This window comes from Lathamus discolor, chromosome 2 (genome assembly GCF_037157495.1).
Source record: "Lathamus discolor isolate bLatDis1 chromosome 2, bLatDis1.hap1, whole genome shotgun sequence".
NCBI classification, from domain to species: domain Eukaryota; kingdom Metazoa; phylum Chordata; class Aves; order Psittaciformes; family Psittacidae; genus Lathamus; species Lathamus discolor.
Genome location: NC_088885.1, coordinates 65,732,800 through 65,757,950, shown reverse-complemented (window position 1 = coordinate 65,757,950; position 25,151 = coordinate 65,732,800). Strand labels below are relative to the sequence as shown.

The following is a 25,151-nucleotide window of genomic DNA, read 5'->3' as shown; positions in this document are numbered from 1 at the left end:
GCTCCCTCTTTAGTTAAAAGGGTACTGGAACTCTTCCAGGCACTTTCAAGAGTCAGACTGCCAATGCACCCAGGCTGGGCAAGGGAAAAAGGAGTGCAGAGTGCTTCAGTCATTAGTCCAAGGAGGCTGGATGATTAGCCCCTTCCTTCTTTCCTTCCATCTCTTCATGTTCCTCAACCTCACTTCACTTGGTCACATACCACAAAGGGATTTTTTTAGTCCAAGCTGATCTAGCCAAACAAACTCTTTTACTGTAGAAATTCTGACCACTGTGATTTTTTAAACATTTAAATCATACCAACTTGCTTCTGCCCTAAGCTGAAATTCATGATGACTCAGAAATGGATCTTGACCTGCTAGCTGAGAATCGCTTCTAATAGTGTAATGATTTGATACCTGTTTTCACAAAAGGAATAAACCAATGTGTTTCATAATATTTTCTAGCCTGCTCCCACATAATTTAGTCTTGCAAATAAACCACATTATTTTCATTTTATTTCTGTGCTCATTTGACATTCTAGTTAGAATATGATGCTTGTACAGTAGCCCAGACAGCAGAAACTGTGCAATCCTCTATTTATGAGCTATCCCCATGAACAGATTTTCAATTCTCCTTAAACCGCCTGGGGAGCGGTTTTTTTTCCCTTAAATACTGGGGAAAACAAACAAACAAACAAACAATAACTCTATGCACCAGAAAATGATCAAAAATAATCGTTCTTCAGTGTGGAAAGAGGATATGGTGAAGAGCTTTGAAAGAAAAGCACGAAGTTAACTATAAATAAACTTGAAACTCATTAACAATTAAAGAAATTGAAAGAAATTTGACTACAGAGATTAAATTTGGTGAGATTTTGTGCAAAGAGTGGATTGTACTTCTATAGAACTTGGGAGTCCCCATCGACACCCATGTACACACTGGAAAGGTAAAAACAGAATACACAGAACAAGCCTGCTCCTGCTGTGTATACACGCTGGTGTACAAGTGCCAAAACTAAATGGATATAGATCTCTCCCTGTATATTTTTTCATATATATAAATATATATATACCACAACTGAAGCACTGGTAAACAAGAGAGATTTCTAATCACTCCTGGCCTAAGATAGGCACAGATATAGTTGACTCATATGACAAAATTATTTCTATTAGCGGATTGCTCAGTTTCATAAAAGCAGAAGCACCATGTTATGTGTGAGCAGCAATATAGTAATACTGTAAATTGCAACTTGATTACCATTTGATTCAACCAAGTTAATAGCTGATGATGGCTTATAATTCATACATGATTCATTTTGGCAAGTCTTTCATTTGTCAGTTCATCAAGCCTATCCTATACATAAACAATTAAATTAGCAGGAAACAATATTCCAAATAGCAAAGGGCTCAGCAAAAAATTCCCCCAGGTAGTTTGAAGAGATCTATCCTTAACACTGCTGAAATGCCATAGTATACTTCTTGGTGGTTGTCTTTTCTGACTAGGACCAGTAATTCAGCACAGTAGTTGCAACAAGAAATAACAGATTGCTGATTTCCAAGCAGCTTCTTGAAGCAGGGAAATTAATTCCAAAACAGTTACAAAGAAATCATGCACTGGAAAATCTTAACCAGGAGAAACACTAAATAAGAACAGCAGTTACCATCACTGCAAACAGGAGATACTAGATTTCAGAGAGAAAGTGGCTGGAAATTCGTCAGGCACATGTACTAAACTCAAGTGTAACAGGAAGCTTGGGCCTACAGGCTGGACAAAGGACATGTACAGCAACAGACCCCCAGCGAGAATCTGGCCTCTCGTTCTTGATAATAACCAGAATGCTAGCAGTATCACTGGCACAGATGGCCGTAGCCCACTTACTTGTTCTTAAAGAAAACATAGAGAGCAGCCAACACAGGATTTGGGAGTTACATGAACCTCAGCCATGCAGAGGCCATGCAGAACACTGCTGTTGAGAGCTGTGTGAGAAGAGGGTGTGCTTGTGCAATCAAGAGAACTTCATTCTTACTGATGCTGGCTGGAGGGTGTCAGTCAGGGGCTGCTCTCCCTTTTCCTCTAGCTCTGTGCTCCTGGAGGAATGTACCAACAGTGAGCTGATGCCTATGTATCATACCTGCCTGGAGGAGCTGGGCTCTCGTGTGATGGGAGCTGCACTTGCTTTAAAACCCCCGTCCACTATGTTGAGACCCTGTTGATATATTCAACAAGAGGCCAAGTAAATATCCTCAGTTACTAGAATGCTTGGATTGCATTTTCTTTGGTTGAAATGGTCACTAAAATTAAATACAAAGAACAAGCATACAGAAGAGACTCTGTGTATGAAATTAGGCCTAACAAGGTTTTTCTGCAAAGCAAAATAATTTCTAGCTTATCCATCTACTGAAATTCTTAGAAAGTGTCAAAATAAAAACCCAAAACCCCAACCAAAAAAACAAGAGTTTCAAAAAACCCCACCCAAAACCCAAAGTGATTTTGGTGGACTAGTTAATATTTTACAGCATTTCAAAAAGCATTCAATTAAATCCCTAAGCCACAGACAGCTCAAGCAGCTCAGTAATCACTGGACAAAAAGAAAAGTACTATCATGGCTCAAAAACAGGAGCTGGGAAACAAAGAGCAGAATTCAACAGCGAGTTTCTGCGATGGCGGAACCTTAACGACAGCCTGCTTCAGGGCTCTGTCCCAAGTCTCATGTTGTTGCTGTGTTTGCCACTGATCTAAAAGAGGGCTGTATTATCAGACAGTAAAATCTGCAGCTGCCATAATTATTTCAGTTAAGCAAGACAAGAGGGGACTGTGATGATGAAGTCTTAACGAAACAGAATGGATCACGTAATGGTGAATTAGGTTCAATATTGAAAATGCAGAATAACGCACGTTAGAGAGGAACATGAGTACTGCTTCTAAAGCTGACAAGTTCCAATTCATTTACGACAACTGAAAAGTTGCAGTTGGGCACTTACATAAATATCTATGTGCTATGTCTAATCCTTGGGAAGCTCTAGTGAGAAAACAAATAAGCTAGAGGAACACAGAAGGAATAAATAACAAACTGCTTAATACCAAGTATCAGAATACCTCTACATTAAAGAATTTTTCTCCTCTGGCATAGTCTACAGCACATCCTACCTCAGAAAAAGTGATATGCATGCGTCTGTCTGGGGGCACGCTCGGGGAAAAAGGCTTTTATAGAAAACAGTGTTTTGATAGATTTGGATCACTTATCCTAGGAAAATGGTAAATGACAGGATAAAAGCAACCAGTAGCAGGTAACATCAGGAATTAACCACTCAAATGCTTACTCTCTTACTGTACAAGAAACAGGAACTTGATGGGGACAATCTCAAAATGGATGACATGAAATATTTCTGCACAAATGCTAAGTGAGCCATGACTCAGGAAGTAGCCATGGCAGAAAATTTATTGACATTCAGAAAAATAGGTAAGACACACTTACACTTTTGAGCATAACAGATGTATTCTCCAAGTCTATGCTAGCCAAACACTGTATTTCTTAAAAAAAAACCTCTAAACTACTAAGCTTGATGGTTTACAACAACCTCTAGGTATTAGAAAGCAAACTTAAATCTAGTGGGAGGCAGCCTACCAGTGCCAGGGTAACTGACCCACAGGCATGATCCAGCACATGTTCTGACGTCTGCCCTAGGCATTTCTACTCTTGTGTAGTCTGCAGCTCCTTTTGATAGGGTGTTTTCAGGTAATTGCATTTTGTCAAGCCATAGATGCTATTAGACGTTACAGAGCAGTCTCGTGACACAGGATATGTAGGTGACTATAAGGAAGAAATGTTTAGCTTTGCACATGCCTTTATGAGTGTCACACCTCCATTACCTCACCAGCTGTTTCACACAGGTGAAGCTTAATTAACATCCTCTAGTTCCTGCTTCTGTACAACACTCTGGCAGCTGGAAATGGCTTGCGACATGCCCAACATTTCAGGTTCTAGACCTGCCAGAGAAATTCCTCTTCCGATGTTTTCAAAGCCCTGCTTGCCTGCCTGTGAATGTTTCTCTTTCACTGCTGACACATAAATTATCAGAGCAGGCAATCACTGATCAATCAACAAAATTACAGGCAAAAACCAGCACAGGAGGGGGGAAAAAAAAGGAAGAAAAAAGAAGGGCCATGAAGCCAGTGAAGGGTCTGGAGCGCAAGTGTTAGGAGGAGCAGCTGAGGGAACTGGGGTTGTTTAGTCTGGAGAAGGCTCAGGGAGGACCTTATCGCTCTCTAGAACTACATGAAAGGAGGTTGTAGTGAGGTGGGTGTTGGTCTCTCCTCTCAAGGAACAAGCAATAGGACAAGAGGTAACAGCCTCAAGCTGTCCCAGGGGAGGTTTTGACTGGATGTTAGGAAAAATTTCTTCACAAAGAGGGTGCTCAGGTATTGGCACAAGCTGCCCATGGAAGTGGTGGAATCACGGTCCCTGGAAGTGTTCAAAAAACATGCACGAGGCCCTCAGTGACATGGGTTAGTGGTGGTCTTGGCAGTTCTGGGGTAATGGCTGGACTCGATGATCTTAAAGGTCTTTTCCAACCTAGCGGATTCTATGGCAAAGACCCCAAACAACACTCCCTCCTACGCCCCTTGCTCCCCTTGACCCTGTCAGCCTGGTGTAGTACCCACAGGCACCCCCAAACTTCTCCGTCCCCCATGAGCCGCCCTACCCTGCCCAGCTCTGCTCTCTGCTGCTTCTCATCGGCCTTGTGCCCCGGCACAGCTCGCGGGGCACGGGGACGGCAGAGTCGAGCCGGGGCTGGCAGGAAGTAGCTTGGCAACCACCCAGCCACCGAACCGGTCTGTCCCCATCTACCTTCGGCCCCCGCCGCCACCGACAGCGGCAGAACGCGCCACTCCGCCCCCTCCCGCCCCACCACTTCCCTCAGCGCTTCACCGCCGCCCTCGCGCCTCGGCGAGGAGGCCCCGCCCCTTGGCCCCGCCCTGGCGCCGTCGCTCTCCGGGCTCAGCTGACTGGGGGACGCACCGCGGCGGCGGCGCGCCGGGGCCGGACAGAGGCGAGCGCGCGCGCGCGCGCGCCACCGGAGAAGGCGGGGGGAGGAGAAGGAGGAGGGAGCGAGCCCGCCCGCCCGCCTTGCCGTGGCGCCTGCCGCGCGCTCCCCGCCCGCCTCGCTTCCGCCGGGCGCCGCTGCTCTCCGCCGTCGTCTCTCCGCCCTCGCTCCCTGCGGCCGGGGCCCGCCGCACCCCGCGTTCCCCCCGAGCAGCTCCCAGCGGGCCGCCGCAGTCGTCATCGCGCCCCCCACCACCCCGCCCCCTTCCGAGACGCTCTGGTTGGGGGTGACCCGCCGACGGCAGTCTCACTCCGCAGCGCCCGGGCCTGCCTGTCGCTCCGCCCCGGGCCTGTCCGGTGACAGTCGCGACCGCGGGAGGTGGCGGCGGAGGAGGAGGAGGCCGGAGCCGGGATGTCCGGGCAACAGCAACAACAACCCCCGCCGCCGCAGCTCCCCTTGGCAGCCGCTGCTCCCCCGCCGGCGCCGGGGATCCCATCAGCCGCCGTCGCCGCCAGCCCCGGCCCCGCACCGGCCGCCGCGCTCCTGCTCCACCCGCCGCCGCCGCCGCCGGCCACCGCTGCGCCGCCGCCACCAGCCGCCGCCGCCGGCAGCGGGCCCGTGGCGGCGGGGGGCGGCGGTGCCGGCGCGGCGCTGGGCCTGTCGGCGGGGAGCAGCGGCACCACCGGCACGAGTGCCCCGGCGCCGTTCCCGCACGGTGACCCAGCTCTGAACGAGCAGGAGAAGGAGCTAAAACGGCGGCTGAAGAGGCTTTACCCGGCTGTGGACGAGCAGGAGACGCCGCTGCCCCGCTCCTGGAGCCCGAAGGACAAATTCAGTTACATCGGCCTCTCTCAGAACAACCTGCGGGTACACTACAAAGGTGAGGGCCGGCCCTGGCCGCCGCCAACCCCCCAGGCCCCGGCGGGGAGCGGGGGCCCTCGTTGGGCCGGGGGCTGCGGGCCGACCCCTCCGTCGGGCGGTGGGCACGGGAGTAACAATAACAGGAAATAACACACGCTCCTCTCCCTCTTTCTTCTCCTTCTCTGCCTTCCGATCCCCTAAATTGCCCGCAGCGTGAGGAGAAGGGGCTTGGTTTTCCTTATTTCAGCTTTATTTTCTCTCCTTTCCCCTCCCCCCGCTTCTGTCGCGGTGCGGGGGGAGGGGGGGCAAGGGGCCGCCCACCCCCCCCCCCCTCCGCCTCCTTGTGCTCCTGGAGTGGGCATTATGTAAACTCTGAGACTTCCTCCGTGGATTCAGGTATCACCAGAAGGTTTGGGTTTGAGGCAGGAGAATAAAGGAGAATTGGCATGACGTGTCCTGCTTATGGTAATGAGGCAGGAAAGAAGTGGTTTTTCTTCTTTTTTTTTTTTCTCGAGAGAGAAGAGCAAGGGTTAAGCTATTAAACACGGAAATGACGGGAGGGGAAAGCACAGAGAAAAACGCAGTTTATTTTTAAACGGTGAGAAATGGAATTAAAGCCACTGATAATAGTCTAGCCTAAAAGTAGTACAGCCTACAGAGTGATTTGAGGGAAGGAATGCTAACAGGGCTTGTGTTAATAAAGGTGACTTTATAACTTTATGCCTAGATGTTTCATAGTTAAAGTTACCGATTTTCAAAGGTAAAAATTGGAGTATGCATTTGTGTAAATTAGCAAGAGGGGATGGAAGAAAAAATTGCTTGTTATGGAATATCGTAAAACCTGGAAACATAAGCGAACACTCTGACCTGAAAAAACACAGACACATCTGGTGTTCTAGGCCCAAGTCCTAAAGTAGAAGTTGTGTGGATTCAAAACCACATCTGAGTTGGCCGCGAAGAACTGGATCTTTTGTCAGTCTGTAGTCAAATGAACGTAATGGGAGGGGAAAAACAGCCTTGCAATTATCCTTTTTCAGAGTTTACAGTGGAGAAATTCAACTGAAATCTCGATAAACATGTTGCTGTTTAATCGGAGGAGGAAAACGGCAACACAAACACATGGTAGGATTTGGCTGCCATGAAAGGATTAAATGTACTCTCGGGGACTTTTTTTTTCTTTATAGAGAGCCATTATTATTACATACAAAATATTCTGTTAAAAATGATAAGTTTAATGCACCATACAAAGATAATAAAGGAGGTTGATCGCTATAGAGCAGGTTTCTGGGAGGTGCTGAGTGATTTAAGGACATGTAATTTAGTACTCAACTCTGAATTTCCTGGCTTTTGTTCAGTGCTTTATGACCTTGTATTTTTAGAAGCATTTTGTATTTTCTGGTTCTTGGTGGCAGTGGGTTGGTCTTTTCTTGTTTATTTTTGTTTCGTTTTGTTTTTCCTTCTAAGATGGTCATAGCTTTGTGGCCCTCGAGTCTTCCTGCTGTTTTGTTTTGCTTTGACCAACTCCTTTTGCTCATAGAGTAGAATTTAGAGATAGAGCCTCCCTGGTCTGTCAGTGCAACTGTAGAAGTGTATTTTCAGGGTTTCTTGGTGCTGTTTTTCCTCACTTTTTCTTTGCCTGAGTGCTTAAAAAAATGATTACCTCAAAGAAATTACAAGTGGCTCAGCGTGTTTCTGAAGTACAGGTAACATAGGAAATACTGTGGATACCCTACCAGAAGTCATAGAGCACATAGTAAAGTACCTTTACCCTAGCTCTTAAATAATAGAAAGTAATGAAGGTTGAAGAGTTCCTAGATTAGCCCAGAGGACTCTGAAAAGGAGAGGTGCCAATATAACATGTATAAACTTCTTCTTCCTAACTACAGATGGGAGCGAATGGCTTCTTAAGTGGCCCATCTTCCTGGTAATTTAAGGAAGGTGGCTATTAGGGCAGCCCCATGTATGTGTTTGTAGCCTGGCACCTGGAGCTGCTAAACAGGCTAAGCAATTAATAGTATTGGGGCATTCCTACCTGAGAACTGGGGGAAAAACCCACTAAAACATCTGCTGCCTTTTTTCCCTCCTGGATCCTTCAGCCCTGAGAATACAATAGCAGTGAAGAAAATGAGGAGGTTCATGAGGAGAATGAGGGAAGATAGGAAATAAGAACGTGCTTATCACTGCAAAATTTTGTTTCTACAATTCACTTGTAATAAGTAGAAGTCACAATCAAAAGCATTCAAAGTATCTTCTCATGGAATATTGGCACTTTCAGTGCTTCTGAAGTTATGTGAGTGGTAGTGGAAGAATGGTAGATGTTTTTATTGAAATCTGAACAGTGCATTGAGCATGGATAAAGAGCTGTTGTATTCTTGATCAAAATACTCGGGGAAGGGAGAGAAGACAGATTTGTTCAAAGAAGCCAGTAATTAAAAGCAATTCTTACTATACTGTGTTTCTGAAGTTGTGCACTTAAGCTTTCTCTGGTGCCTCTGTAGATTTCTTGCTATGGAACTGTTTTTCTTGAGTAACTTCCTCCTGTCTGAGACTGATGGAAGGTACAAAGAGGTAACAGTGCCTTCCTTCCACCCTGAGTGTGTTGGGGATACTTGCCTCTGAAAAAATGGGTGGGGGGAACAATCAGAGCAAAAAGCTTTCAAAGTAATTTTTTTTTTCTCATAATTTTAATGTGCTGATGTGTTGTGGGCAGTGATATTTTTGTTTCACTGGTTTGTGAGAGGAATGGTGGTCCTCCCTCTGTAATTTTGAAGATCTCTTTCATTTTCTTGCATACCAGTGGACAACTTATATGGAAACATGAGCTTGCAGTAGATGTCTCTTTCTGCCCACTGCAGCTGTGATGCTTTGTGTGCTGCATTTCTGGACCTGAAGCTTTTTACAAGCATCGTAGAGAGTGTTTAAAAATCAAAACTGCCACAAAACCAGGCACTGATCAAGCAGTGGAGGTTTAAAGAAAGGAGTACAATCTAGCATCAGGATACCAGCTCTTTAAATTCTGTTGGGTGTCAACAAAACCCCCAAGGGTCAGTGGTCTGTTGTATTATCTCTCAAAATCATAGGGGTTACTTAAAAAAGGAAAACATACCTGGGGAGGTGGTTTCAGGGAAGGTGGCATTGATTGCTGTGTTGTTCACCAGAGCAGGCTGATTTCTTTCCACAATGAGCTATTCTGTTACACTTTCACAAATTCTGACTCTTGATTAGGAAGCTCTGTAAAAATCTGGATGTGAAATACGTATATGTTGGCATCAGTGTACTGTAATATACATTAAAGACAATACCCAAGGGTGGTTTTGGTTTTTAGTTGGGCAGACATACATTTTTGTGTTGGTGCCAGTTAGCTGTGTAAGCTGATAAAATGCTAACACTGTCCTAGTGGCTGCTGTACATGGTATATCTATGTAAGGGAAACATGAAAAACAGTAGCAGAAAAAAAAGTTAGTCACTTCACTTAATTGTAATATTAACAGCTCTGAGCTGTGGGGAGGTGGTTTAGCATAAGGGTTCAGACAAATGTTTGTTAAATGTAAAGGAGTTAACCACATAAAATATGTAGCTATGAAGGCAAGACATCTTTTAAAATGTTTCTACATATCTAAAATACTTAAAATTAACACATGTATCTCATTGGAAAAAGGGATTTCATAAATGCTGTATGTAATATGAATGTTCCACTAGACAGGCAAGTTCAGTTTCCAGCAGATAATAGTCTATGCTATGTAGTATAAGGGGGTAAAAATATGGACTCAATGCAGATATAGCCATGAAAGAAACTATATACAGAATTAGGTAAACAGACTAAAGCATTAGTTCTAAAACCATGGAAAGTCCTCTAGTAACTTCACTTAAGTTAGTCTTGTGACAGTTGTCCAAAAAAAGCTGAGGAAAGTTATGCAATTTGAGTAAGCTGCTATTGTGTGAACTTTTTCTAGTGTATCACAGGCCAGGAAATCTTAGCCAGACATTTATTTACAATGCAGTTGCCTTTGAGCTGCCTCTAGTGCCAAACCAGAAAAAAAAAAAAAAAAAGTTATATTTTCAGTACAAACCATACATCCCAATTTCTGTAACAGTAAAGGATATAGCTAAAGGAAATAACTAAACGAGAGGAGGATTTGGTAGTAATAGTTCTATGTTGTCATTCACTGATACAAGGATCGTGTCAGGTTTTTCTGGCAGAAAACACTTGAAGTACATTCAGTTCAGTATGCTTGTTTTGGACACGTTTGTAGCTCCGGGATATATTGCTTTTTTCTTAACGGGGGAAAAGTTGAAGTAAAATCAGTAATTTGTGCATGGGGTTTTTTGTGGGGTTTTTTTTTTTGTTCCCCCACCCTCCCCCCCCGTTCTCTCAGTGAGGCTTTCCTAATGAATTCAACAGGTTAGGCCTTGATTATTTTATTTTTGGCAGCGCAAGCAAGTCATTGAACCACCTGTTGGAAATAACTGCAGTTCAGTTTATGTAAACTTCATTTAAGGATTTAAACCATATAAACATGCTTACTTTTGTCTAGGTAGGCACTGCCATAGGGTTCTTTTGGACTGCTTGGTGCATATGCATTGCACACTTAAATTTAGGGTAAAAGATGGTATTTTTGAAAGCTGAAATGGCTTCTCCAAATATGGTTCTATAAGAACTGGCTTTTTCTCAAGTAGATGGAATTTAAGATCAATTTCAGTTTAATTTGGCTAAAGGACACTTTCAGTAGAAATCATCAGTGTAAATAACTGCTTAAAATCTAAAGCTTTATTCCTTTGTCATGGTCAACTCATGGTTGATAAGCACTTTTAATGAAAGCCTAATTGAAAACAGTCGTGGTAATTGAACTTACTTGAGATCTGGTTTACAGTGTAAAGTTTGAGCTTTGTACACCTATTTTCCCTTCTCTGCCCCAGTGCATCTGTTTGCAGAATTCTCTTTTTAATGCTTAAAATCATCAAATTTTGGTGTTAAATAGTACATACTTTAAAAGTATTCTTTTAAATACTTTAACTATAGTTTGCAACTATGGAAGAACTATGTTCCCTGGCTTAGGGAACATAGGGTAGTATTCGCATGATCTACTTCAGGCATTTGGACCCTCCAATTCAGAAATTTGGAGTTGGGTGTCAAAGTTGCTTCTTTCAAGCAGGGAAGTGGGGATTGTGTTAGCAGGGAATGTGACAGCAGTATATAATGCCAAGTTAATGGGCCACTCAGCTCAGTGTCCCATCAGTGACAGCAGCCGTGAGTCCCTACAGAAAAATCTGGAAAGGAGATGTATCTGTGTGTTCCCCTCTGAGTTTCCAGCCATTTTAAGCTGAATGGCATCCTGAGCTGAAGGCAGTTTCTCAGGTAACTTCTGTTCTAGAAGCTTGCCCAGCTTCCACTTAAACAGTAGCATCTGTAACATACTTTGGTAAGAAATTTTGCAGTTCAGCTCTGTAAAGAACCTCTTTCTTATTTTAAAGCTGGCTCATAACTAACATCTTGTGACTCTTCATGTAGTCCAGTGTAGCTCAGTAGTATTGAAAGTCCCAAGTAGCATGTTGAGACAACATTAGAGGTATTTGGGGTATTTGAAAGTAGGTAAGTGCTTCATGCCATTGAATTTGCTGTTAGAAATAATAACTGTATGTAACTACAAATAAAAGCAACATATTCAAGTACTAAAATGGGATTCATAGAAGATTATATTAAAAGAGCAGCAGTTCTAAATTTAGGGTGTCTCCTGGTTTAATGGAATGAAAGTAGTTTTGGGTGCTGACTTCCCAAAGCATGTTGCTTCACCACATGAGGTGTTTGGCAATACTGGTAAGATATCCTGTTACTTCTGCCCCTAGGTCAACCTCTTATTTGTGGTGTGACAGCTGTGTGTGGCTGTGTTGTGAACTGGATCAGGGAACTGATCTGCTGCTTAAAAAAAATAATCTGGTAGGTTTCTTAAAGCCCGATCAGCTAATCAATCTGGTTCATGGTATATCTTTGCAAATAGCTGTCTGGACTGGGGAGGGAGCGGGAAATGGGGACTTGTTTTAGGAAGAGGTCCCAAGAATACCTTAAATCAGCATTGTTTCCAAACACTTAGACTGTGATTTCACAAAACAAAGTCTGCTGGGTAATGGATGTACATTTTAAATAATATTTGGCTAGTTCCTACTACTTTAGTCTTCTCTGTGGAAGACTTGCCCAAATAAGGAGACTGACTCAGACTGAAACTACACAGATTGTCAAGTGCATGGAGTAACCAAGGGAACTTATTTGCAGTCTATTTTAAAGTGAAAACCCAAGAACATTTAAAAAGAAAGTATCCTTCCTTTGCCACACCCCTTCCTCTAACCAGTGCATCATTTAATCAGTGCTATCTGAATTTAAGGGATCTCTCAGGTGTTTAATGTTCTGCCCATAAAGTTTTAGGTGCCTTTTAGCTGAAGGATTGCTGCATACTGAGGAATGATAACGTAATTTATAGTAGCTAAATAGTAAGCTACCAGCACTTGAAAACCAAGCAAACCTATGGAAGCTTTAAGCTTATGTACTTGGTTATTACCTTGGTTGACACAGCCTGAGGAAGTAACTTAAGTAGTGAACAATAAAACATGCATGCTGTCTTGTGTATGGAGGAGTAAATTACTGTGTTTTCCTCATACGAGATGTCTGAAAAACAACATTCAGAAGCTTATTATTGTAAAACCTGTGAGGTGGTTGAGGGATCTTTCTATAAGATGTTTAGTAATAGCATGTTGAAGTGAGCAGTGCATTTGCAACCAGGAAAGTAAGATAGCTATAGACAGTAATACACTAAGGTGAACTGGTTACATCAGAAAAACTTTGTGGGTTAAACCTAATCTCAATGAGCGAAGAATTTGTGCCATGTTAACAAAGTTTCAGATGCAGATGCATTCACAGTGGAGAGTTCTCCTTGGCTGACTGTATGCCTTTTGGTGAGAGATGGTGCTAGCTCTGCAGCCAGATAAGCTGTTCACTGTTTTGTCAACGTTTTCACTAGATGGCTCTGTCCTTAGAGGTGAAGAAGCGTAGGCCAGCTGTGCCTGTCTTTCTGGCTGGGTGTGCTGTCATTTTCCTGCAACATTTTCCTGTGTCACCCGACTTGCTGTACATGAGACATGATTAATCTATACCTGAACAGTAATTCCAGTGTTGTTGCCACTGGAAGGAGTGTAGTTATAATTTTTTGGCATATACAGACAATTGCTATGCAGGTGCAGTAGGCCTCTGTGTCTGGACTGGAGATGACAGCTGGAGTGCTTGCAGCCAGAATGATTTACACAGCACGCTCCAGGCAGTCATCTCTTCATCATGCCTCAGATCCGCATGGAGTGTGGGTATGGGATCTCCATGAATTATGGCAATGACATCTGTTCATGGTTGCCATCCTACTGGAATAACTCTTACCAGGATCTAGTATATTTTTCACCTTGCTCCATTTTTTTTAAACTGTGTCCTATGACCCCATGTGTAACTTCTATGCAATAATTGTGGGATTTTGGTGTGCCTGGGAGACACTGAGCTTGCTTGAACAGGTTGCTGCTAGAACAAGTCATCTGGCCAAGTTGCCTTTGGAACAGTGGGCTGTGAAAAGGGTGACATGTTCAGAAGAGTTAGTCTTAGCGGAACGCAAGTGGCTCTTGGGTTTAGGTTGAAAATCCCTAAAGTAGACAACAGCTGGCGTTGGGCATTCTTCTTGTGGCAGTGCTGATACATAGTGAGCCTTATAAGAAACAGGAGCAGGAGCTGCATTAGCTCAGTTGCAGTCTGTAACACCTCATGCTGTCCTGAAATAGCATTTGAAACATGGAAATGTTTTAAATTATGAGTTGTACATTCTATATAGTGATGTTCATTCTGAAGGACATTCAGAATTAAAGTATCTTAACTTGAATATTCAGAAGCACTGAGCATTAGATTAAGCTGTTATATCATGATTCAGTCTATAAAATGAGTAAGCTGTGTGCATTTGAGAAAGCATACATTTCTTTCAAACCTAAGTGGGCTTTTGCCAGTTACATTGCTTACTGTGGTTAAACTTTTTTTCTTGTTTCCTTTCAAATAATTGTAAAATCTTTTGGATGAGTATATCCAGAACTTCTCCTAGCATGCTTAGTTGCAGTGCAGGTGCCTACAATGAAAACTTAGTGTTGGAAGAAAATATTCTAGCATAAAAATGAGGTTGATTAGAATATTGTGTATTGTTTGCTCAATTACATAAGCCTTCTATTTTGAATAGTTGGTATATATACCTTTAGGTCATCTTTGGCAATTATCTGAAATATTTTTTTTGTTGTGTTTTGAATACAATTGTTTTTCAGGTCATGGAAAAACTCCAAAAGATGCTGCTTCTGTTCGAGCTACACATCCTATACCTGCAGCGTGTGGCATATACTATTTTGAAGTTAAAATTGTCAGTAAGGGAAGAGATGGGTAAGCATTGAGTGTATTATTAATTATTACTTGATATACTGTCTCACATCTTTTTTCAGTTGACAGATGTCTTTTGTATCAAAACTTATTTTCATATTTTACTGCTTTTTATATAGCTTATTTCCTTACTCATGAGAAGTTGTTCTCTTGATACTTGGTTGTTTTAAGAGAGTTGATTGTGGTATTTATTATCCACAAATCAGTGTACTGCATCTTCTCATTTTCTCCTGATAGAGAATTTAGGGTTTGAAAGGCCACAGTTTGACCCTGCTTTTACCTTTTAAAGGTTGGGTTTTGGCTATGTGACTTTACAGACTTCAGTGTAATTTTAGGAAGTGTGCAGCAGACCATCTGATTACAGCAGTGTAGTCTTTCCATGGATGTTGTATCAGTTTGAAAATGGAAAGTTATTCTTAAGGCTGCTTGTTGGTGAACAGTCATAAGAATAAACGGGAGTGTTCTGAATAGGTGCCTAGGAATTTTGTCACCTTATGGAAAGAGTTAACAAGTGAGTGCAGCTGCTGCTTCCAAGAATCCATCTGAATTATGAATCTTAAGGAAAAATTGCCTTTTAGCACTGCTGCTGCTTTGTAGGGGCATTCATGAGTTTGTTACTAGTTGTGTTGCCAGAAGTTATCTCTGAGAAATTTCTTTGCTATGGAAAAACATATCTGTAGTTGCATTTGTCACACTATGAAGACCTGATTATTATTCAGTTGAGATAATAGCAAAACATGACTTGAAACACTGATGTCTGTAAGTTTTAGTAACACCTTTTGTGGTTTTTTTTTTCGTCTTTATTCATTAAACTTTTTATCTTTGTATTTCTTAAATTGCCCTGCTGCTGTCAGTTAAAGAGAGGTTCTTAGTGTGATTTACTAGTGATGCACATATCTCATCTTGAAATGTATTTCTGCCTGCTTAGTTTGGAAGCTGTTTTTTTTTGAAGTGATAGGTTTCAAAGTGTCTGTGTGGGAACGTCATTTTACTTAACTCTTCTAACACTTTACCTTTGACCTCTTTGTGTTGCATTTTAGTAATTTCTAACTCACTAGGCCACTTGGGGCAATCCTACAATACAAAAGTAGAATTTGTTTTTTAAGCGGTTATTTGTGAGATGTACATGGCTGAGCCTTGTGAAGTTGCCTGCTGATCCTGCTTAAAAAAAATGGAGAGGTACTTTTTTCAGTTCATGACAACACATACTGCCTTTCCTTGTGTCAGTCTTCTGACCTTTTTTCAGTGGCACTTAATGAAACATTAGCTGCATGATGAGCTGCAATGTTAATTTTTTTCATCATATAAAATAGTATGGGTATGGATACTATGGGGAATACTGTGCACAGAGCCAAAGCCAAATCTAGCTTGGCTGATACAGAGCAGGAGACTGATACAAGAAAGGAGCCTCATTGGATGTAATATGTCTATCTTTAGACCCTTTTTTCAGGTCCGGGAGGCCTTTGTGAATCTCTTAGGGTTCAATGTTACATTGCATTCAAACTACTAAATTAGCCTGTAATTAAACTAAACTGGGGAATTAAATGCAGAGAAATAGAGGTAGGTCTACAGAAACCAGTTTGTTCCTAACAGGGTTTGTTAATTCTTTCTCACTGCCTGTTGTGTTTCACCTGCAGGTGAAATTTTTACCATTTTTTCCCTCTTTACTTTGTATCTGGTAATGGGAACAGAGGTTAGGAAGACCAGATCTGCGGAAGACCAGCATGTAACTAATAGGGTCAATTAGTCCAAATACCTTGCTGTTGCAAAAGCATCAAGGCATGAGCATGGCTGTTGAGGCACTACAGCTGTATTTTATAGTACTGCTTAAAATAAACCCTAGACTACCCAAGGCAACTAAAGTATCTATCTGCAAGCTGAAGGACGACTTTCAACTTCCATAAACGTCAGTGAATAATTTAATGGTACTTAATTTGTGTTACCTTTGGTAATAGCCTTTACAGCTTATTTTTTTAATAAATGCAGCTTAAAGTATTTAGTCCATGTACTATGTTATATGGACAAGTCTAACAGCATTCTTGCTTGTGTGCTGTACTTATCATGGCTCGCCTCAAATCATCAAAATCCTTTTCTAAAAACTTCTACAAAAAAAAAAAAACAACTAGGAAATCTAGGTTTTTGTGCTACTGTAGTACTTGGTGGCACTGCTCCTGGAATATAGTCTTGTATGTATCAAAGTTGCTGGGCAATCACAGAGATTATTCTCCTCCTGAAGTAGCACAGCTCTTTTTAGCGTAGGGCACGGATATGACATGGCTTCTTGTAGCTCTGTGTGCAACAGCAGTATTGGTTTTGTCACACTGATGACCTAGGTCATTTAATTCTTTACATGTTTGAGGGTTACAAGTTGAGTAGGAATTTGAAAGTGCATAATAACATTAATTTCACAGATATTCATAATGGTCAGCTTCTAGGCATTATGGACACAGTAAACAAAGTATGAAAGCAGGCTTACTAGGAAGTAAGAAATGGGTGTGGAGGTTGGTGTTGCAGAGCAGATAAAGAATGAAGTTGCTTTTTGATACTGCAGTGGGGAGTGATAGGGCCATGCAGCAACTGATCATTACAAAAAGGGAAGTGAGAAGTAAGGTTAGGAAAAGTAATAAGGTGGAAATGTCATTCAAACAAAAACTGTCTTGATATTTGTACAGTGTTTGGCATGAAGAGTCCTGTGATTTATTTTTATTTTTATTTTTTTTTAATGTGCTGCTACAGTACAGATAAGTGTAATAATTATCTTAAATATTTTTAATCTCTTGGTAAAAGTGCTAACCGGCTGTCATGTTGCTCTGTAAATATTTTCTGTTGTTGTTCTTCAGTTTTCTTCCTGAATTTCATGTCTCCTTTTTCAGTCTGAGGACCTCTGTGTTTACATTCTTCTTTTATACTCTCTTTTGCTTTGTTTTGTTTGGCTTCATGTAGAACATTGTGGACAGTGATGTGAACAACTGGAGGTGGTGACAGTAGATGAGTAATGGGTGTAAGTATGGGGAACAGTACCAAGGTGATGATTAGAAAGCATGGTAGGACGAAGAGTATTAACTGCAAGAAATTTATATCTGCATCCCTAGTGAAATCTCCAGTTAATGTAAACATAAATATATACATATGTGTGTCAGTTAACAAAGAATATTGCAGCAAGTACTGTCAAAAATTCTGATGTAGTTGGGGTAGCTAAACATAGTCTTAGCTTTAAATTAAACTTTTGGAAGCTCTTAACCCAGCCCTCAGTTGTGATTGATCTCTCAGAGAACTAGAATTAACATAATGTAGTATTTGTTCTGTAATTTCTTGATACGGTACTCAAGGGAGTAAGATAGATATGGCATTGCCTTTTGCATACAACTCTTATGTTTAGTTTCATCTGAATTTCTAGAATAGCTTAATTAAACTACATTGTCAGTCTCAGAATGGGAATGAACAAGGGTCTGCCAAGTCATATGGTTCTTGTGATTTGAAGATACAAGCCTTAGTCTCTAAATCTGCCATAGTACTATACTGCCCCTTCACTTTCCAAAAATTACCACCATGGTGGCCATCCTCTTTTCCAGTCTTTCTAAAATCTGGATTTCAGTTTTCTCATGCTGCTTTTTACCGAGTTCAGTTTTGCTACTCTTCTACACGTTTGGGTCCTCAGGCTCTCTATAAAGAGGTAATGCATCTGCCTACGGCCCCACAGCTAATATTTTATTTCACATACCAGGTAACATTTCCCTCTTTCACACAGCTAAAGATGCTTGCATGGTACTGTCGTAGTTTGTATAAGTCCCGTAGCTTTATGTTGCTCCTATGGGCATCCTTCATTAATGGTGAAGAGTTGTCTATAGTCTCTCTCAGTTGAGAATCTGTGAGCTTTGATGTAACCTTAGGTTACACTCTAGCATTTCACACTAGGTATAAACGTACTGTGGTCCCGCTGTCCAAGGGGCTGTCCTAAGGATAACCACTGTCTGCCTGGCTTTCAGAAGCAAACTACTTTTCATTATTTTATATTATCAACAGATTATGTGTGTATGATTTACTGAATGATCATTCATTTCTACATGAATTTCAGTCTTAGGCTTGTTGGTTTTGTAGTGAATCTCTTCATTTCCAGTCAGGTGAATGGTTTTTGAACGTTTGCAGTTCTTACTCTAAGCCACAGTTTGAAGACTTGGTGATTTGGCCATGAGAAGAAACAGCCTCTGAGCACTCACTGGGTTCATGACTCTTGTCTCAGTTTGTGACTGTGTCAGCTTTCTGGTAAACCAGATGGGTAGCTCATTCTTCAAAGTTTATTTGAAGAGTTTGTTTTCAGCGGGTTCATTCCCCAGTATGGCTGTTTGTATTGCTTCGTGAATAGCTATGGCAGCAAAAGAGAAGGGAGCAGAAATGAGCATCTGGAGAGTGGGAATGCTACTTCTGGTCAGAGTGCCAGATTATGCCCACTTAATTTTAGTTCAAATACAGCCTTTTGTTTTGTTTTGTTTTAATCTTTCCCCAGGAGAGACCTTTTGTCTTTGGTTTTTTTTTTCCCAGGAAAAAATAACTTTTTGGGGAAATGCTTTTAACTGCATTGTCTTGAATTTGTCTGTTCTTTAGCTTACTCATTGATTTATCAACACAATTACTAGCAATGGGTAAATGATAGTAATGCCATGGATATCTAGACAGTCTTTAGTGCTTTCACAACAGTCGAGGAAGTTGTATTGTTAAAATGCAAAATCCTCTAAGCAGATGTGCTTCTTTTGTTTCAGTGAAGAATGAAACCAAGAATTGGAAATCGTGAGCAGTCTAGAAGAGAAAATGAAAACTAGATTTAGAAAAGCTTTAGTCTTTTAGCAGATAGCACTCAGCTTATACTTCTGTAAGCATGGTTGTTTAGTCTGTGGTGTGGCTGTACCAATTCAGATCTTCGTGGGTATACTTCATATTGCATGTACAAATTCTACTAAATGTTCTGCACTAAAATAAAATGTTACTATAGAAATTCACATAAAGTAATCAGTATGCTTTTTGGTAAAGCAGTGTTAATAAGGCTTTAGAGTATGGCTAGATTATAGCTGGTTCTTAACACTGGCCATAGAGTCATCTGTTGTTTTGGCAGTATCTTGTAGTACATGTTGGGTATGTTAAGTGAGTGAAGAAAGAAAGAAGGAAGAATTATCCAAAACAAAAATATGGTGAGAATTAAGTTTGAGTTTTCATTATACCCATGCCTATGGTTTAGCCTGAGGTGTTTCAGTGTCTTTGAGTGATGTTTGTGAAATACAAATGCTTTGTTGTCTTTTAGAGCATGTATGTGTAACTGTTTAAACAGAAACCATACTTTTTTTAATTACAGATTGTTTCTGCTGCAGTAAGTTGGCCTTTCCTTTAGCATCCAGTATACTCATTTTCTTGTTCACAACAAAAGCATAAAACAATAAAATAAAATGCAGCTGCTGTTTCAATTGTATTTTTGTACGCTACTAATGTAAAAATTTTGTGCAGTATTAAGACTTCTTCTATAGTTTATATGTCTTCACATCGTATCATTGATATGTCCTTATAATCACAGGCATTTGTTACAACATGCAAACTTCACTCAGTCTGTGTTAACATATAAGTATGTCTTGCGGCATTATAAGCAGCGTACTTGTGTATAGAGTAGAATCTGATGAAGTCTGAAGTAGCTTTCTTGCATTAGTGTCTTCATTTGAATTGCAGCAGCTGCAAGAAGAGATTGGATCATGAATCAGCAAGTGTGTCTTTTCTTAAACTGTAGCAGTAATTCATTTTTTTACCTGAGTGTACAAGACCAGACACTTGACAGAAATGAACAGCAGCTGCATGTGTTAGAGGATTATTTGAGGTTTGTGTTTGGTCAGAAATACATAGAACTGAACAAGAGAGTTTTATTTCTTCGTTGATGTTTTCTAGAACTGAAGATTTTTAATGTAAAGTCGAGAGAATGTATTTCATTTCTCAGTCGCTGCTTCTTGCAGAATGTGAAGTTGTTTCTTATGAGGTTCATTCACATAAAAATAGTGTATAGATGATAATCTTACTGCAGCCCAGACTTTACATTATTGTCTGTGCAGTTAATTCTTCTCTGACAGTGTGGTCCCCAAAAAGTGCTTTAGGGAGAAGTCTCACAAGGTGAAATTATGCAATCTCAGAAAGTGAGGGGTGTCAGGAAATGAGAATCATTCTAGGAACATTACAGGAATCACAAGCAAAACATTACAGGAGTAATAGTTTTGAGCACTGTGCAAGATGACTGCCTTTTTTTTTTTTTTTTTTCTCCTTTCTATGTAGAACTGGAATAATCTGAAACCTGGGTTAATCGTGTTCAAAATACTGTTTCCTTGGAAACATTCCATAAAATTAAACTTGTTTTCAGTTTGAAATGAAAGACTCAAACTGTCTGTGGCATATTTTGAAACATTTAAATAGAGATAAATTTACCAGCTCATTTCTTATTATGATTGTGCAGACAATAAGGATCTTGGATTAGCATATTGCTACAAAATTTTAATGTGGAGTAACTATATTAAAAATGAAATTTAGATAGCTTTTTAGAGTACTGTGTTTCTGACCTTATAGAGTCAGTGAAGACACAGCATAAGAGAATTGCATCCTTGCAACTCGGTTGTGCAAGCCATTTAGAAAATCATTTAGTCTCAAAATTCCTACAGATGTTGCTGTCTTTTCTACTTGTACGCTTTTCTAAGATATAAATGTGATAGTAAAACTGCACCTGTTGTATAGCCTACGTTTTTTTAATTTCAGCGTTAATTCTGTTCCTCTTAGTAGTCAGTGCATTTGAAACATTAGGATGTTTTCAGTGGCCTTACTTATGGGTGTAAATGTGTTGGTGCTTGGACTTAGGCTCGTTACAGATATTACAGTAGCTTAGGTTTTAACACCATATGGTTGAAGTTGCTTTCTCTAAATGGGTAGCATGTGGGTGATAAGATCCCGGGTTGATTATTTTACTTTCTTCATCATCATCAAAAGAGCTTGAATTTTGTTACAGCAGTTCTTCAGGTTATACTGTTGTTTGTAGAACATGTAGGCTCAGTGAGAGTCAGAAGGAATTTGACCCTTTGCAGATAAGTTGCTTATGAAATCTTTATAGTAGGGAGGCTATTACCTTTTTTTCTTCATTGCTTGAAAGATTTGTTAACTCATTTTACTTGTATTTACAAATACAGTACAGAATATTTGTTGGGTTTTTTTTTGTTTTGGGGTGTTTTTTAATTTGTTGGGGTTTTTTGCCTTTTAACTCAGTAAATGGTTATTTAGTACTTAATTTTATCTTTAACCACTAGTAAGCTTTCTGAGGCACCTTTGGTTTGGTATAGTTTTTGAGATTCTGTATTACTCTCTATGGAATGGGTGGGATAGGATATAGTTAACCTGAATTCTGATTATTATCAACCTCCATATTGAAGGATCTTCTGTAGATTTTCAGTGCAGTAGCTAAAAGGTCTAGTGGAACAGTTTCAAATAAAAATCAGAATTGTGTATCTTTATGAACTGCTGGGGTATTTTTCTTTATGTTTTAGTGGTTTAGTTTTGTATAATCTCTTACTGCTACTTTTTCCTTTTATTTGGTTCTGTTTGTTTTTTTTTTTTTCCTCACACTTAGTCTATTCAGACATCCAAATAGACACTTAAGCTTCAGCTGCTTCTTATACAGTTCGCTCCCTAGGCTTTTGTGTCTGTGTTAGTGGGGAAAAAATAAGTATCACAGTGCCTGTATTTTTGACATTTCTTTTGCTTTGTGGCAGTAAGTGTTAATCTTCAGCAATTTTTAAACTCTGTAGTTTCATAGCATACCTAAAAATTTCTATATGACTTGAGGTCGTGAAATGTAAACTAGAAGATGTGCTGACACACTAAAATGGTGATCTATATCTTTAATAAACTGGAATAAGAATAAATACAATTTGAAATGAATAATCAAGAGTATATAAGATGCTTTTGCTTTCTTGGTCCTAAGACCAATGTAGCTGCACTTTATATCGGTTTTCAGCCACAGTCTCTTCAGTTTCTCTTAGGTAGATTTTATGAATTCCCTTGGTTTTTTTACATGTAGTTTTAAATTTTCTGAGCTCCTGTAAGACTTGGGCACTTCAATAAATTAATGAGTAGCAACTGGTGGGACCAAAATGCTCAAGAGAGATGGACTTCTTAATAAAAAGGGTCCCGAGCCACTTCCTTCCATTTGCCTAAATAGGTGATCCTCCTACCAGAGCATCCAGGGATGTTTATGGGTGGGGAGCTGAGAAGTAGGCACTGTCTACAGGTACAGAAGGAAGTGATGGGGGAGGCAACATCAGAACCACACCATTATTCACCCTGTCTGGTCTTTGAAACCACACTGCGTCATTCCAGTTCAGGACGGTGCAGCACCAGGAGCGTACTGCTTCCTAGTGTTGACACCTCTCTTTCCCCAGGGCTGCTGTTCCAGCATGACATAGTCTGAGTGGACCTGTTCTTCCTGCCTGTTGCTACCTCCTAGACCAAACCTATTCACGTGACAGGACAGCAGGAAGTACATGGTGATCTGACACAGAACAGTGTGGGCCTGCATTGCACCTGGTTACTAGCATGAATGCTTTTTTTTGTCATGGACTAAGGGAGTAAAAGTTAAATGCGTGGCTCTGACACTGCTCTGATTCCTAGACACATGATACATGGACTTTAAGGAAGCAAACAGAAGGATGGTTTATGTAATTCCTCCCACTGAAGCATGTCTTTTTGCAGGCAGTGACTCTGGACCTAAATGTGGGTTAAGCTTCTTTAAAAACCAAATAAAAAAGTATTTTTAAGCCTGTTGAGCTTACAGGTGCCAGGAAAATGGAAAAAAACCCCCAAACACTTAAATGTAGTGGTTTGGCATAAATACAACTGCTGTTATGAATTTTAGAGCATCTGAAGTCTATCTGTCATAGTACCGTTTCCCCCTTCAATTTCTAGCATACTGTATCTAGTTGAACATGAGATTTGCTATCCCTCAGCTATAACAAACAATAAATTAGCTTAACTGGTGAGCCTTTAATTTCACTCATTTCCAAACCATGAATTGTAGGCATTCCTTTTTCCTTTTGAAAGATGTCTATAGTAAATGTGTTAATTATATGAATTGTTTTAATCTAATTTTACTTGAGTTTCTATGAAGTCCAAGCCTCCTTGTTTCCAGCTGTATTAAATACAGTGGGTCTGTGTTTACAGTTGTTACTGAGTTAAAGAGGTGGCTCAGAAGGTACGGTATCTGGGAGAGGAAAAACAAGTGCTGCCAAAATGTTGCCTAAATGATGATTTTCTATCTAGGATTTTACATTTTTTGTATAACCTTAATCTTGTTTCTATAAGGATACTGAAATGAAATAATTATCTGTTTGGGATAAAGGTGGTTTCTTTGTATGACTGCCGTTGGAAGGCTTTTTGCAGGTTTTGGAGTTCAACTTACCTGAATTATCTTAGAAAATTATTTTCTTTAATAAATTAGCCTTATCAGGAGACTTTGTCTTTACATGGGAATCCTTCATGCATCAAACTTCAGACAGTGCTAAGAACAATTCTGCCATTATTATTTAAGACAAAATCAAGGGTTATCCACTTGTTGCTTTCATTTATGTTTGTTTTGTTGAATCTGCTGCTGCAGTGGTGACTTAGTAATGTAATTAGCAAAGCAGCAAAGACTAATCCTTTTGTTTGTTGCCCCTTTGCTTCAGCTCTTCAGTATCTCTAAATGAGATGCTTTATATTGCCAGACATGTATAGTATCTGGTATATGGTTCCAAGGTTCCATTTCGTGCTGGTATGTTGAAGGGAAAGGAAGATGGTATCATACATTAGTAATTATCAGAGGAGGGCTTTGTAAATATCAAACACAGAAGCAGGTAATTGTTAGAAGTGATCAACAGAAAGCAGAAAGTCCAGTACACAATTAAGCCTATGGCTTCTGCGATTTGCTGCTCAGTTTTGTTCTATGTGAAATGTGTTTAAAATAGCAGATTAGCCAGTTCTTCCTTGAAGAATAGTTGCTTAAAAATTGCATTATAAGAGATAGGAATACAAAGGTTCTATTTCTTCAACTATTTTCCACCTGGCATGGGTGATTATTTTTTTATGTATATACAGTTTATTATTTAATGACAGATTTATGGTAACTGTTTTGAACTAGTGTCAGTAATTTTAATGTTTTGATAAACTAGGAAATATTAGTTTTAGGTGATTTTTAGATGCTTTCTGTAGTCTCATGGGGGTTGGTTTAAGTTGTGCAGGGGGGGTTGGTGAAAGCCTTAAAGCATCATGCTGTTTCTCTTTTTGAGTTCTTGTCATCTTGATCATGAAATTACTTTTGTTTATGGAACAGAAGCAAAATTGTTTCTACTAACTTCAAATAGTGTGATTTTGGGGTGGGGAGATGATTTTTTTTTTTTTTTAACCTTTCCAGTACTTGCTGTCAAATTGATAACAATTACGCTGTTGTATGACTTTATTAAAACTACCTTTTGTAAGGCTGACTTTTGGACTTCATTGACCTAGCTGTAACTTGTTTAGATTTAAGATTATGGGTAAGTACTGTAAAATATTGTCCCTTGTTAGTTTGTCAACAGATTCCCAACAGTTAAGTAACATTGCTGGTAAATGTCTCAAGATGGCATTCTGCTCTATGATCCAGGCCTTTAATGGTTTAGTGTGATGTTTTTGTAAGTGCTATGCTAAGGGTGCATTTTGGTGCAGAAATAATGCAGCTTTGCGTGTATTTTGTAAAATTACTCATTTCAGATTATATGCAAAACATGATTAGTTATGATGAAATTAT

At 40.3% G+C, this 25,151-nt stretch overlaps 1 protein-coding gene across 1 annotated transcript in view; it reads left to right on the top strand.

Moving 5' to 3' along the window:
- Positions 1–5,024: 5,024 nt before the first annotated feature.
- Positions 5,025–25,151, top strand: part of RANBP9 (RAN binding protein 9) — a 40,404-nt gene continuing 20,277 nt past the window's right edge. The window contains exons 1-2 of the mRNA XM_065667267.1: positions 5,025–5,905; positions 14,218–14,329. Coding sequence (XP_065523339.1) covers positions 5,437–5,905; positions 14,218–14,329 — 581 coding nt within the window. The 5' untranslated portion in view covers positions 5,025–5,436. The remainder of the gene's footprint in view (positions 5,906–14,217; positions 14,330–25,151) is intronic.